Source organism: Danio rerio, chromosome 6 (genome assembly GCF_049306965.1).
Source record: "Danio rerio strain Tuebingen ecotype United States chromosome 6, GRCz12tu, whole genome shotgun sequence".
Classification (NCBI taxonomy): Eukaryota; Metazoa; Chordata; class Actinopteri; order Cypriniformes; family Danionidae; genus Danio; species Danio rerio.
Genome location: NC_133181.1, coordinates 47,177,470 through 47,192,551, shown reverse-complemented (window position 1 = coordinate 47,192,551; position 15,082 = coordinate 47,177,470). Strand labels below are relative to the sequence as shown.

Sequence of the window (15,082 nt, the reverse complement as noted above, 5' to 3'; positions counted from 1 at the left end):
CCATTTCTTGAATGGTCAGAGAATGGTCCGAAAAAAAGAAAATTTCTAGTGAGCAGTTCTATGGGCACAAATGCCTTGTTGATGCCAGAGGTCAGAGGAGAATGGCCAGACTGGTTTGAGTTGATAGAAAGGCAACAGTAACTTTAATTACCACTCGTTACAACCGAGGTATGCAGAAGAGCATCTCTGAATGCACAACAGGTCAAACCTTAAGGCGGATGGGCTACAGCGGCTGAAGACCACATCGGGTGCCACTCCTGTCAACTAAGAACAGTTTGCTTATAGGGCCAACAGGAGCACTGTGGATGCCTCTCTTACTCTTTTGAACAAAGTTCAACATCATCTAGATAGGCCAAATACGTATGTTAGAATACTTTTTATGGATTTCTCAGCTGCTTTTAATACTGTTCAACCTAATCTTCTTTTAGAACGTCTTTATAATTTAGGAGTAAGTAACTGGTTGATTATATGGATCAGAGAGTTTTTAAAAAACCGACCACAACGTGTCTGTGTTAATCATGCTATGTCTGACTGCTCTGTTTTAAATATAGGGGTACCTCAGGGATGTGTACTATCACCTCTTTTATTTTCTATATATATTAATGAACTGCAGTGCAATATTGATGACAATCTCACACTCATAAAAAATGCTGATGATCTGGCATTGGTTTCCAGTCAGGAAGAAATGAATAGCTCTTTATATTTTAGATATATTGATAGTATTATAGATTGGTTTGGCAAAAGTTTATTAAACCTAAATATTGGGAAAACAAAAGAGTTATGTCTGGGGAGTAAAACAAGAAGAGTAGATACTGGACTCTTTAAACCAGTCACCATAGACGGACAAATAGTAGAGCAGGTTTCAAATTTCAAGTATTTAGGCACAATTATTGACAATAAATTGAATTTTAATAGTAATGTAGAGGCGGTTTATAAGAAAGCAAGTCAGCGCCTCTATCTCCTCCGCAAATTGAGAAGTTTTAATGTTAGTACACAGACTTTAAACTTGGCATATAGATCACTTATAGAGAGTGTTCTCACATATAATATTGTTTCATGGTTTGGTAACACAACACTTAAACAGAAAAAGAAATTAGCGCAAATTATCAATCAGGCAAATAAGATAACTGGTCACAAACAGCATTCATTGCAGATTTTATTTGACTCTTTTATGGAAAAAAGAGCAGTTGTGATTTTTAAAGATAATACACACCCCCTTCACTCAGCATTTGAATTGCTACCATCAGGACGCAGGTTTAGAATTCCTAAAGCACGAAGAAATGCCTATAAAAAGTCATTTATCCCAATGGCAGTTGTTGTTCTAAACCGGATCAATGTTTGTAGTGAATGAGGTGGTTACCAAGTATAATTTGCAGTATTGTGTATGGGGCTAATTTGGTTTTTAAACTTTTAACTTATGTTGTTGTGTTGATAAGTGTTATTGTGTCGTTGTTGTATGTTTGTAATTGTTGTCCTAAATCCAGTGTTGAAGAAAAATTTCCTTTCTGTGTCAAGCAGAACGGACAATAAAGTTTAAACTAAACTAAACTAAATTCAATTCAATTCAATTCAGCTTTATTTGTATAGTGCTTTTACTATGTAGATTGTATCAAAGCAGCTTCACATAAATGGTCACAGTAACTGGAACAGTGTGGTTCAGGTTTTAGTGTTTAAGTTCAGTTCAGTTCAGTTTAGCTCAGTTCAGTGTGATTTATTCATTACTGAGAGTTCAAACACTGAAGAGCCAATTCATCGATGCGTAGCTCTACCAATCCTGAACCATGCGAGGCAGTGGCGACAGCGGAGAGGGAAAAAAAAAAACTTTACCTGATGGGAGTGAAGAAAAAAAAACCTTGAGAGAACCAGACTCAGTTGGGCACGACCATTTTAAACTAAACTAAACTAAACTGAGGCTACAAGCACAGGCTCACCAAAATTGTACAATAGAAGATTGGGAAAGCGTTGCTTGCTCTAATAAGTCTTGATTTGTGCTGCGACATTTGGACGGTAGAGTCAGAATTTGGCGTCAACAACATAAAAGCATGGTACCAATTAGCATTGCGTCAACGCCACAGCCTAATGTGTACCTAACAAAGTGGCCGGTGAGTGTATGTAAATATAGCACAAATCTACACATTAAACTAATGTTCTGCCTTGAGCTTCAAAGATGGTAAACCTAAGGTTATTTTCAAATCCAGTTAACATTCAGAATGGCTAATTTTGACTAACTGGACTAGTATACATTCAGCCAATATTATAATCTATAAAATTATATGATAAATAAGTTGGAGTCAAGTTTTGGAGAAAAAAAATCATGTTTCAAAAATGTGTATAAAATATCAAAAACAGCAAAATTACTAATATGTTATTACAATTTTAAATGGAAATAAAAATATATTAATAATTTGTATTGAAACTGTAGTAACTACTGTACAAATTACAGTGTAGTCATAGTCAAACACTACAAAAACGCCATGACTAAAAGTGAAGACAACAAATAATTATGTTGCTTTAACTTATTTTAAGAAGTTAATCAGTTTTTTTTTTAAGTTATACAAAGTTATTTTATTTTTAGTCATTATGACTAATTTAAGTGAAGATGACTAGAAAAGTCTAAACATTTAAAGCAGCAATATTTTTACAGTAAAATTGCATTAAAACAGCACTGGAGAGTGAAAATAAATAAATATGCCTATAGTATCATAGCATAATACACCACTTTACTTAGTAACGATATAGTACTACTTAGAACCAGGGGTGTTGCTAGACAAAGCTTTACTGGGGCACAGCTCCTCCTTTGAAAAAATAAAATATAATTTTATATATATATATGATGAAATTTATAAATAAATAACAGTAATATTGATATAAAACAATTATTATTCTAAATACTGCAGATAACAGAAATTAATCTTAAATCTAACTTGAAAACCATCTTAAGACACAAATGGAGTGATGCTAAGACAAGAAATATTTTGCATGAATTTAAATTTTATTAGAATGAAATTCTATAGAACACAAAAAAACATGTTTTATAGAATTATCTGTTTCATATTGTCTTAGAGCCAACTCATAGCTGAGAATTAGGTTTATTTAGATTTACCTCCTTGACTCATCATCTCTCCTTTTTGCTTCATGCAAACAAATCTATGTGGAGACATACTTAGTTTAAAAAAGATAACCATTATATTATTTAAACTATGTTTTGTCGTCTTGCAAAACTCACTGCGTGCCAGCACATCTGCATAAAAGACTGTTACACCAGTTTCACATCAAGCAGGAACAAGAGGTGCGCAGGTATGATTATTTTTTTTTGTGCACATGCTCAGTTTGCAGTTTAATTAAACTACATTACTTTCACTAGTGTTGGTTTGGTTGCAGATAACAAGAATAACATCTTAACTCTGGGATTACCACTCTTAATAAATACACTTACATATAAAGTAAATTGTATCTCAAAGCATTTACTGGAACACTGTGCCCCAGTAAATGGGGTCTAGAGATGTCCATGCTCAGAACATCTCAACAACCTAAAATCATTTCCATTTGATAAATTAATCTCATAATGGAAATTTTCTATTACATTCAATATAAAAAAACTGCTTAATAATTTAGATTTTCAAATTTTCTTCTACTATTTATTTTCTGAGCCACTCATTTTAGTTTAATGTTTCCAATTTATATTAATTGAGTTTTTAATTGAAGTACACGCTTTTCATGATGAAAAAAAAACGGCGAGTATCAAGTGTTTGATGTACAGAACCTGGAAGTTGGATCATCTCATCCGCAGAAAGAATCAACAGGAGTTATGTAAATGAACCCATTAACACTCCACACTGCGACCTTCATGCACAGACATGAATATCTTCCATTAATGAAGACAACCATTCGCTGCGAAGTCCTACCACACAGCCTGCATGCTTTACACGAGTCCAACCCTATAGATTTAAACACAAAAGACCATAAATCAGCATCCGTGGCTCTGCAGCTCTGGCTCTTAAGCCATTCATCCTGTTACTGTGAGCCAAGCAAGTCCTTCTCTTTCCACTTCCACCACGGCTCAGTATGACCCGCCTGTGTGGGACTTTCTTTTCGGTCAGCGGGGAATCTCTCATTAATCTTTCCCACTGTTTTCCACCATCTCTCTCTAATCCTGATGTTTTCTTCTGCTTCTTTCGTTTCCCCGGCTCTGTAATTTGTCTTATCGGTCACATTGACTCTATATTGTTAGTGGTGGGCTCTTGGCTTGTTTGCTTAAGGGTGTGGAATTGGCACAGCAGGCCACAGTTACTGAAGGCCTTCTCTGTCACGAAACAAGGAGAAGGTTTTTATCATGCCAGGTATGCGAGCCGACTGCCAACTTCCTCTCCTCCTGTTAATTTGTGAGGATGAATCGTGTGGACATGTATTGACAGGGAGGCTACAGGCTCAGTGGGTGAGATTAAGATATCTCTGGTAATGATGCGGTTTACTGCTGGTAGGTGGAGGCGATGTTAGCATCCCTTTTTTTTCCGTATAGCATTTCTTTGTTAGACACCCACTCTGTGTTTTAGACATTTCTTTAAGCTTTCTCAAATATTTACTGCTTCAAAATGAGTTTGTTTTTCCTCTGAAATGACATTATGCTTGCCAAATAATTGCCTCATAGAAATCCATTTCATAATTAATCTGTTACAGATCTGGAAAACTTCAAAACGCAGACGAGAAGTGCTGTCAATGTGAGGGAAGGCCAAGGTGTTGTATTGTTATGCGGCACACCTTTACATTCTGGAGGTAAGTCGTGTGGGCTTCACTATTTAAAGGGTTTTGAACAATTTGTCTTATTGCGAGTGATTCATTGGTTAGTCAGAGGAAAACATTTGTCTTCATAATGTTTCATCAAAATGCTCTGCCTCTGCAATGGCACTGCTTTTCCTTTTAATTATGCTTCAGGGTTATTTTAGCACTATTTATTGTAGTTTATACTTTTATTTTTCAGTTAGGTTATGTTTTATGATATATATATATATATATATATATATATATATATATATATATATATATATATATATATATATATATATATATATATATATATACATATATATATATATATATATACATATATATATATATATATATATATATATATATATATATATATATATATATATATATATATATATATATATATATATATATATATACAGATACACAGTTGAACTCAGAATTATTAGCCCCCGTTTATTTTTTTCCACAATTTCTGTTTTAACGGAGGGAATATTTTTTCGACACATTTCTAAACATAATAGTTTTTATAACTCGTTTCTAATAACTGATTTATTTTATCTTTGTCATGATGACAGTAAATAAGATTAGACTAGATATTTTTCAAGAAACTTCTATTCAGCTTAAAGTGAGACTTAAAGGTTTAACTAGGCAATTTGGGTAAAGGTTAGGGTAATTAGGCAAGTTACTGTATAACAATGGTTTGTTCTGTAGACTATCGAAAAAAAAATTGCTTAAAGGGGCTAATAATTTTGTCCTTAAGATTGTGTTTAAAAAAATTATAACTGCTTTTATTCTAGCCGAAATAAAACAAATAAGACTTTCTTCAGAGGAAAAAATATTATCAGACATACTGTGAAAGTTTTGTTGCCCTCTTAAACATAATTTGGGAAATATAAAAAAAAAAGAAAAGAGTTTCAAAGGGGGGCTAATAATTCTGACTTTAACTGTATATACATACACACAACGGGGCAGATTAAATAAATAAGCGAGGTAAGCAGCTGCTTAGGGCTTCAGGAAAACTGGGGGCCCCCAATAAATATCTAAATTTATTATCGCTTTCTGCAATATTTTCCAAGTGGTGCTCGCTGCAGATCCATTTGAGGAGAGGTGAGCTCCAGAGAGGGGGAACTTAAGCTTGAGCTCCACCTTTTTTGCACTTCTTCTACGAGTGATGTCACTGGGGGTAGGGTTAGGGGTGGGGTTGGTGTACGCATTAAAACAGCTTACAGGAGGAGGAGCGACAGCTCATGCTCCCCCTCTCTGGAGCTCACCTCTCCTCAAATGGCTCTGCAGCGAGCACCCTCTCATATTTTGTATGGTAAGAGTTACAGATACAAATTTAATGAAATTAAATATTATTTAATCTACCATCAAATATAATATAATTAAAATACTGTAATGTTATGTAATAATAATAATTATAATACAAAAGAAAATATCCATAATGGAGCAGTCCAACATTTAAATGTATTAAAAATATATATTTATTATTTTTAGTTATAAATTAATTTTATAAAAACTATTCATTTACAATGTAGAGATTGCATGGAAAAGATTACATAAATAATAGAGCAATATAAACAACAATTAAATAAAAGTGGAAAGGGCTCATTTCATGGGCCCCATGGCTGGGATTGATTAGGGCTCCAAAATCACTAAATCCGCCCCTGTATTATAATATTATATTATATATTGGTGTGAATATTAAATTAGGTTTGTAACACTATTTGAAGGGGGTGTTAGTGACACCTTTATAATCATCATTATCCGTTATGAATAAGAATGAGATTCTATGCTTGCTTATACAGGTAACAACTTCCATTAAGCTTCATTTGTTCAGTTAGATCATTTTGAAAGCAAAGGTGACATATTGTTTTAGATGTCTTCATTATGACAATGTGACATAACCAAATACATCATGACTTATTATCAAGACAATTTAATACGAGCATTATAATTGTTTTATGACTTTCACAATAGTGTAATTAAGATATAAATACAGTGGTTCACATTTTATTTGCCATGAAAATGTCATTAAAATCATTCAATTTTAATGACGATGCTGATTAAATATGATGGTGTTAATATTTAAAAATATATTTTATATACGTAGTTTTGACACAGTTAATGATAAATTTCATTGACAAATTCACTTTGTTCCACTAAAAACGTGATCAGAAAAACGTTTAGGACACAATTATAATGGCCTTATGATACATATGTTTATGAGAGATTTATGACAAGCTTTGTTGTCTTGAGAAGGTCAATTTTTTCAAGACAAAAACAGGTTATGACAAGTTGCCATAACAAAGACATCTCAAACAACGTCTTCCTTGCATTTAAATTGGCATAACTGAGCTACTAACACTTAATGACAGTTGTCATAAGCAGTGTTGGACAGGTTCCTTTAAAAAAGTCATTAGTTATAGGTACTACTTCTCACACATAGTTTTGAAGTTAGTAACTGAGTTACATTATTATAAAAGTAACTAATTACCAGGGAAAGTAACTATTGTGACAATAACAAATATAAAACAGTGTACACTAATTTACACTGTTTTAATGCTGTTGTGAGACAATGTGAGAGACAACAACAGCATGTCATCAACTTTTTATCTAGATATCATTTTGTTCAATTCTGTCTGAGTTATATGAAGTTATATTTGCTTTGACGTTCTGGCTTCGTCTCTTCTTTTTGTAGCAGAACTCACGTGATCACCTGCGTAGCCACTAATTTTTGTGGTGGCATGTGATGCCGTGAGGTGCTTTGTTTAATTAAAATGACTTGCCATTGACACAGAAAGACTCTTTTTTTCCTGTGCAAAAATTGCACGATACATGAACATTCTTGCCTTTCACCTCAACGAGGGAAAAATAGTGTGCATATTTCCAGTTTGCAAAGGTTACCTTTGAACTTGTTGGATTTGCCATCGTTCTGACTCCCGGTAGTTGTGTGTGACTGACTGTGAATGTGCTTGTGTGACCACCCACCCTACTCTTAGTTACATCATGTTCACACCAATCATCATCACTGGTTGGTTATGTGTCCTACCCCAGCCCTGAACACACGCACACACACCCACCACAGAGAAAGAGAGGTCTTATGACTTAGAGAGACGCTGCTCATATTAAAAAAATGCTTCAGTGTTCTCTATTACAGAAATGCACATTTGATTGTCAGTAACGATAAAGGCGTTGTAACTCGGGAAACAGTAATTCATTTGATTACTTACTGAAAAAAATGTTGCTGTTTATAAGCATGTCATCATTAGTCATAAGCATGCATAAAATTGATTTCATATTCTTAAAATATTATTATATATATTATATTATATGCATATTGCATTCAAGTAAAGTGTTAGCTTAGGTCTTAATCATTTTCTTACCTTTTATTGTTTTTATTAAATATTTACATATCACTTTTTATTTAGTTTTACTAAAAATTATTTTACTGCATTCATTTTCAATTTCAATTCAACAAATCTAAAGTGGCCAACCCATCTAAAACCAGCCTGCTAAACCAGCTATGGCCTGATGGAAGAACAGCCAACCAGGGGTGCATTTCCCAAACAACGACGTAACTCCCGGCTGAACTATCATAGTAGGATGCATCTTTTAGGAAAAGAACGATGTATTGACGAGGGTTTCCCAGAACGCGTAGTTTCTCTGTCGCAGATCCATCGCTTGAACCATGTTAGTTATAACATAAAACTCCCATAATGATGCTCTAAACAGGGTGTATGATATCACATATCATATGAATAAATAAATAATAAGGCTATTTATTACAAAATGAAGTTTATTATTTATTAGAAATGAAAAAAATCATACTTTAATAATAATATTAATACTAATGATGATGATGATGATGATGATGATGATGAGTATTATTATTATTATTATTATTATTATTATTATTATTATTATTATTATTATTATTATTATTATTATTATTATTATTATTATTAAGTAGGATTGTTTTTTGTTTTTTTTTAAGTCTACTTTTACAATTTGACACTTGTAAACCAGAGCAGAAATTTCTAACCAGTAGGCCCCTGTCATATACAGTACAGTAAATAACCCACTATGTAATAAAATAATTACTGTATGCTTTTTGTTTTTACAAGCTTTGAAGATAAACATAACATAACATAAATAACATAAATTCCGCTTTTAAATATTAGGTCACCTATAGCTTTCGCCATGAGGCTGTGTTCAAAATGACATCAATGTTTTCAAAGTGCACTGCGAAGGGAGCACAATAGTAAACATGAAGATCGCTTAAACTGAACTGTAAAAATTGTTTGAAAGCAAATTACACCTAAGAGAAATGACCTTAATGCTTTTTTACTTTTCATAATTCCAACTTTGAATGTTAGAATTTCTTAAATGAATAGGGCATAGGGGGGATAAGTGGGATAGAACACAGCCAGGAATTATGTAACTACAGCTCCAGAGATGTAGTTGCGAGTGCTCAAGTTTGCGACGCAGTTTGCGAATGCTTGCTGGAGCGACTGATTTGGGAAACGGCAAATCAACAAACTTTGTTACAATGGAACTTGAGACCTTAGTTGGCTAATGATGGTTTTGGGAAATGCACCCTTGGCTGAGGTATATTACTGACACACTTTTTTACCATCATTTCAGTTGAATAAATATCCAGTATAATTGCACTGAAAGCATTCAATTTATGGGAGTAAAACAGGTTGCAAACAGCAGTTCACATTCGACCTGAATAAAAACGTAGTCAGAATCTGTGAAGTGCTGCCTACACACACATGTACTTGCTTTTAAAACCATAAATTGCCTGCTTTCAACCAACTGAAAAACATAAAACCATTTTTGTTGTTTCTTCATAACTGAGAAATTATATGAAACTTTTCTTAGATTTACTGTTGTGAACAATTGTAACAACAAAATCATCCTCTTAGAAAAAAAAAAAAAAATTGTATTACAGTGTACAGTATTTCTAAGCATGTACTATATGAGAAGTGTGATAAGGACCAGCAGAAACTCGCACACCAATTCTGTCACACAGCAGTAGCCAGAATGCATGTTTTCACGTAAACTGTGCCTCTATATGTGTCTATCCTTAGACAAGAAAGAGCTTGTAATTCAAGCAGCCGTAATTGGACAGAAGTCATTAGACCCCAAGTGCAAACAAGAACCAAGCAGTGAGAGACATCAATATCAATTAGAGGTTGTGACTATTACTGCGACAAATGAGATGTCAGAAATTAGAAGATGTGAATTTGTTTCATGGGCTGGGCAATTATAGTTTCCCGAGATAAATCTGTAATTAAGCGTTTGCTCAATTAGAGAATCCAGAAGAAGGGTGTTTCATATGAGAATGCTCTAATGTTTGGCTTTAATGTCACAAGTGATTGAAAATGTAGGCTAAAGATGACTAGAAAGTGCGAAATAAATCATTTAATAGCACTGGGCAAAGGCAGAAATTCAATCAAGGCACTTTTGTTGTGAAGCAGACCCATTTCTGAATCACTGATGGTCATTTTACTGGGAGTAAGCATGCTGGATAGCAATAGGCTTTCTAAAGAAACTTGTTTACTATAGATCTAGCCATCTTTTGTTTGGCTTCAATTTGTTATCTCATTTGGATCACTTTCTTTTCAATCAAACCAGCATCTGAAGGCAAATGGAAATAAAGACCTGAAACTGAAGTCTCAATCCAATTAGTGAGATATGTGTTGTTGTTGTTGTTGTTGTTTTTTTTTTTAGATGAATGAATTTTCTGTGCAGAGCAGGTAATCAATTGTTTATTACAGCAAAATGCAAACAAGAATGCTAAGCTTTGCATATTTCCAACTGATTACATTATAAAAGTTTCATAACTTGACGTATTACAATATTGCTCTTTATCTGTTTAGATTTAGGCTGTGTATTGAACTCAAAAGAAAAAAAGGCTATTATTACCAACCTGTTTTATCATCGTGGAAGAAGCTATATTATTTTACACTAGACATATTTGAAACATCTAAGCTGTTCTCCTCCCAGAGCTATGGCGAATGTGTTCATTTTGGAAAAAAAAAAAAAAAAAGCACACGATCAAACATTTTTAAAGCAAGTTCCTCTGCTCCACATTTGCAGCTTCCTGCTAGATCAAAATGACTAGTTATCAAAGTTCCCATGATTTAGCTGTCTATTGAGATTGCTGAACTCAAGAAAAAACAAACTGGGTATTATTACCAACCTGTTTTATCATATTGGAGGAAGCCATATTGTTCTACACAAGTATTATTCAAAAGGCATTTTTTTCCAGGGCAATAAAATCTGTTTAAAAATATTGTCTGATCAAACTGTTTTCCTCACATCTGCTAACGAAAATGGCACGATATCAGTGCATTAAAAACTTGGATTGGTTGTTAGATGCAATAAAATAATCAAATGTGACAGTTAAAATATGTTCTATTTTGAATAAATTAGTTTTTGGGATGTTTTAAAAACATAAAATATATAATCATTTTTTGTGTGTGGGAACATTTTATTATTAAATTCTTGATCCAACTTTTTTTTTTCTCCTAGGGTTGGGTTTCTCTGTATTTTACCCAAATTTGTGTTTTTTTAACCCACATTTCTGTTGTGTTTTACCCAATTTGTGTACTGTTTACAGAGTATTTTTGTCAAATAAAGGCAGACTTAGTCAAATTTAAACATTAAAAATGATTACCAAGTTTATTGTTATACCATGTAACTTATTTGTTTATGAACTGACAAGCAAACATGTAGTAACAAGGAATGCCTTTTTTTGCTGTTAAATATTTTCAGTCAAGGACACAGACATACGGCATGACAAGAATGAATAGTTGTACATTTTAAGCTTTAGTGCAAGCATCTCCTGATTTTGACCTTGTTTATAATTATTTTTCAGCCATTGACCATTTTTCTGGTGTTTTCATTACCTCTCACTTACTTGAAAACCCTAAACCGAGCATCGATGGCTCTAATATATAACATTTCAAAGGATATATCATGTAAACTAAAGCTGCCACAATTACCTATACAGTAGTCTAAATCCTATAAAGTTGAAGTCAGAATTATTAGTCCTCCTGAATTATTAGCCCCCCTAAATTTTTTTTCTCCCAAATTCTGTTTAACGAAAAAAAAAAAAATAAATAAATATATATATATATATATATATATATATATATATATATATATATATATATATATATATATATATATATATTTTTTTTTTTTTTTCATCAACACATTTCTAAACATATTAGTTCTAATAACTACTTTCTAATAACGGATTTCTTTTATTTTAACCATGATGACAGTATTTCACTCAATATTTTTCAGGATACTAGTATTCAACTTAAAGTGCAATTTAAAGGCTTTACTAGGTCCATTAGGTTAATTAGGCAAGTTAGGGTAATTAAGCAAATCATTGTATAACAATGGTTTACTCTGTAGAATCTAAATTGAGAATATATATATATATATATATATATATATATATATATATATATATATATATATATATATATATATATATATATATATATATATATATATATATATATATATATATATATATATTGCATAAGGCGGCTAATAATATTGATCTTAAAAATTATAAATATATAACTAATAATAATATATAACAAAATAAAATAAAATAAGACTTTTTTCAGAAGAAAAAAATATTATAGTATACTGTGAAACAAAATCCTTTGTCTGTAAAATATCACTTCAGAAATGTAAATTTCTGTCAATAAATATCCATGTCTTTATCAATCCTCTCAACATTTACACTACCTAACAAAAGTCCTGTCGTCGATCCCAGTTTTAAGAGCAACAAATAATAACTTGACTTCTAGTTGATCATTTGGAAAAGTGGCAGAAGGTCGATTTTTTAGATGAATCATTTGTTGAATCTGTATCATCACAACTACTGCAGAAGACCTATGTTTTACGAACTCACATGGATCCAAGATTCTCACAGAAATCAGTCAAGTTCAGTAAAGGAAAAATTATGGTTTGGGGGTTACATTTAGTACGGGGGCATACGAGAGATCTGCAGAGTGGATGACAACATCAACAGCATGGGATATCAAGACATTTGTGCTGCCCATTACATTACAAACCACAGGAGAGGGCAACATCTTCAGCAGGATAGCGCTTCTCATACTTCAGCCTTTACATCAAAGCAAATGATTTAGTTAAAGGTTAAGTTGCTCCCGGATTGGCCAGCCCACTCACCAGACATGAACATTATTGAGCATGTCTGGGATAAGATGGAGGAGGCATTGAAGATGAATCCAAAAAATCTTGATGAACTCTGGGAGTCCTGCAAGAATGCTTTCTTTGTCATTCTAGATGACTTTATTATGAAGTTATTTGCGTCATTGCAGAGATGTTTGGATGCAGTCCTCCAAGCTTATGGGAGTCATACACAATAATAATTCTTTTTCCACTGCACCATGATTTATTTTCTTGGTGATTTATTGATTGATTGATTGATTTATTTTCTTATTTTTCTTTATATTCTGTACTGTACATTATTTCTGTTGACAAGACTTTTGTCTGAGCTAAGTCAGACCTTACTGTCCTAATAAAATAATTAAAAATCAAGACATGATCATATTTTATTTTGGTAAAACAAGCGTAATCTAGAGGTCTTTGCCTTTCACATAAGCCACTTCTGATACCAAATAATCAACTAGAAGTCAAGTTATTATTTGATGTTCCTAAAACTTGGATTGGCGACAATACATTTGTCAGATAGTGCATTTGATAAGAGCTAGCCCTTCTTATTAACCAATCACAACTCTGATGCAGGAATTCCTGTGCCAACCCTACCAAAAAAAAAAAAAAAAAAGATTTTAACTTCACAACAACCAACCTGCCAGTGTGCTTCCGCATCTGATGGGCACCACTGTTCCGGGGGACACTTTTTGAGTGGCAGTCATCTCTTTTATAGCTTTCCAACAATTGCATCATGTACCCAAGCCACTCTTTCGGGTTCCCTTCCCCCTTTTCAGTGTCCCTTATATGCCACGCTAATGCACTGTGGCAGGGCCTTCGGTCGTCTCTGGTTCAGCCCTTTCCAGTAAGAGGCAGCCATGCATGAATGATGTCAGCAGAGAAGCCTTCGTCCCTAGCCATGGTGAAGCCGGACAGGGCATGTGTCATAAGAGTGCCAGTGAGGCGCTTTAATCTAGTTTGTTTCGCTCCCTTTCCTGCCGCCTCACAAAAGACGAGTCTCTCTGTTTACCGAGCCTCACCTGCCCTAAGGAGGTCAGCTCGAGGCAAAGCGAGTGGTGTAATGCAGACACTTTGTACACCGCTTTCAAAACAAGATTATAGTTTACCGAGAAAAGTGACTCAACGCCTTTCTGAAAGCATAAATGTCTGTGTCAGGATCTAACACTCTTTTATTGACATCTTTCTAGAGCTCACGTTCACCTGGGTCTTCAATGAGTACCCTCACTTCGTCCAGCAAGACAGCCGGCGATTTGTATCTCAAGAAACGGGGAATCTCTACATAGCAAAAGTGGAACCGTCCGACGTCGGGAATTACACCTGTGTGGTTAACAACACTATTACCAAGGAGAGGGTGTTCAGTTCGCCGACACCGTTGGTTCTAAGAAACGATGGTAAGAAAGGTGTTTCAAAAATCACACACTGTCTGTCTGTTAACATCAAAGGGCTTTTCACAGTCATTCTACACCTTGTGTAAACAGTGTTTCATAATAATTTATACAGAATTAACGGCTAATTAAGGGCTTTCATTTCACTTTAAACATTCTAGAACCCAGGGTTGTTGCCATTTGCATATTTGCTGCGAAAGTGTCATTGATTGGATTCATTGATTGGCAGTTTTTTCCATTAACAATTGATCATCTAACACTAGCAATTCATATTAAGGACTCCCATGGGTGATCATGGAATATCTCTGGAATATTTTAAAAGGCTCTTCCAGACATTTCAAGTCAGGATTTTTTTCAAGTCATGTAATATTGGGTCATATAATTGTGAAAGTATTTATCAAAACCAATGTTTTGCGTATTGGTCCTTAACATGTTATTCCTTTACCATTTGACAGAATGCAATCACATCAGGGATGCATTTGACCCAAGTCAGGGGTGTCCAAACTTGGTCCTGGAGGGCTGGTGTCCTAGAGATTTTAGCTCCAACTTGCCTCAACACAGCTGCACAGACGTTTTTAGAAAGCTTAGTAAGAGCTTGAGTAGCTAGGCCAGGAGTGTCTGATTGCGGTTGAAACTAAACTTTGCAAGACACTGGCCCTCTAGGACTGAGTTTGGGGACCCCTGACTGCAAATTC

At 33.8% G+C, this 15,082-nt stretch overlaps 1 protein-coding gene across 2 annotated transcripts in view; it reads left to right on the top strand.

The window, feature by feature from the left end:
* The window catches only part of cntn3b (contactin 3b), a 125,394-nt gene that overhangs the window by 43,713 nt on the left and 66,599 nt on the right, over positions 1-15,082 (top strand). For both annotated transcript variants that reach the window (XR_012408172.1, XM_679004.11), the window contains exons 5-6: positions 4,678-4,773; positions 14,190-14,393. Coding sequence is in view for 1 of the 2 variants with exons in the window: in XM_679004.11 (XP_684096.6) it covers positions 4,678-4,773; positions 14,190-14,393 (300 nt within the window). In the remaining variant the exon portion in view is untranslated. The remainder of the gene's footprint in view (positions 1-4,677; positions 4,774-14,189; positions 14,394-15,082) is intronic.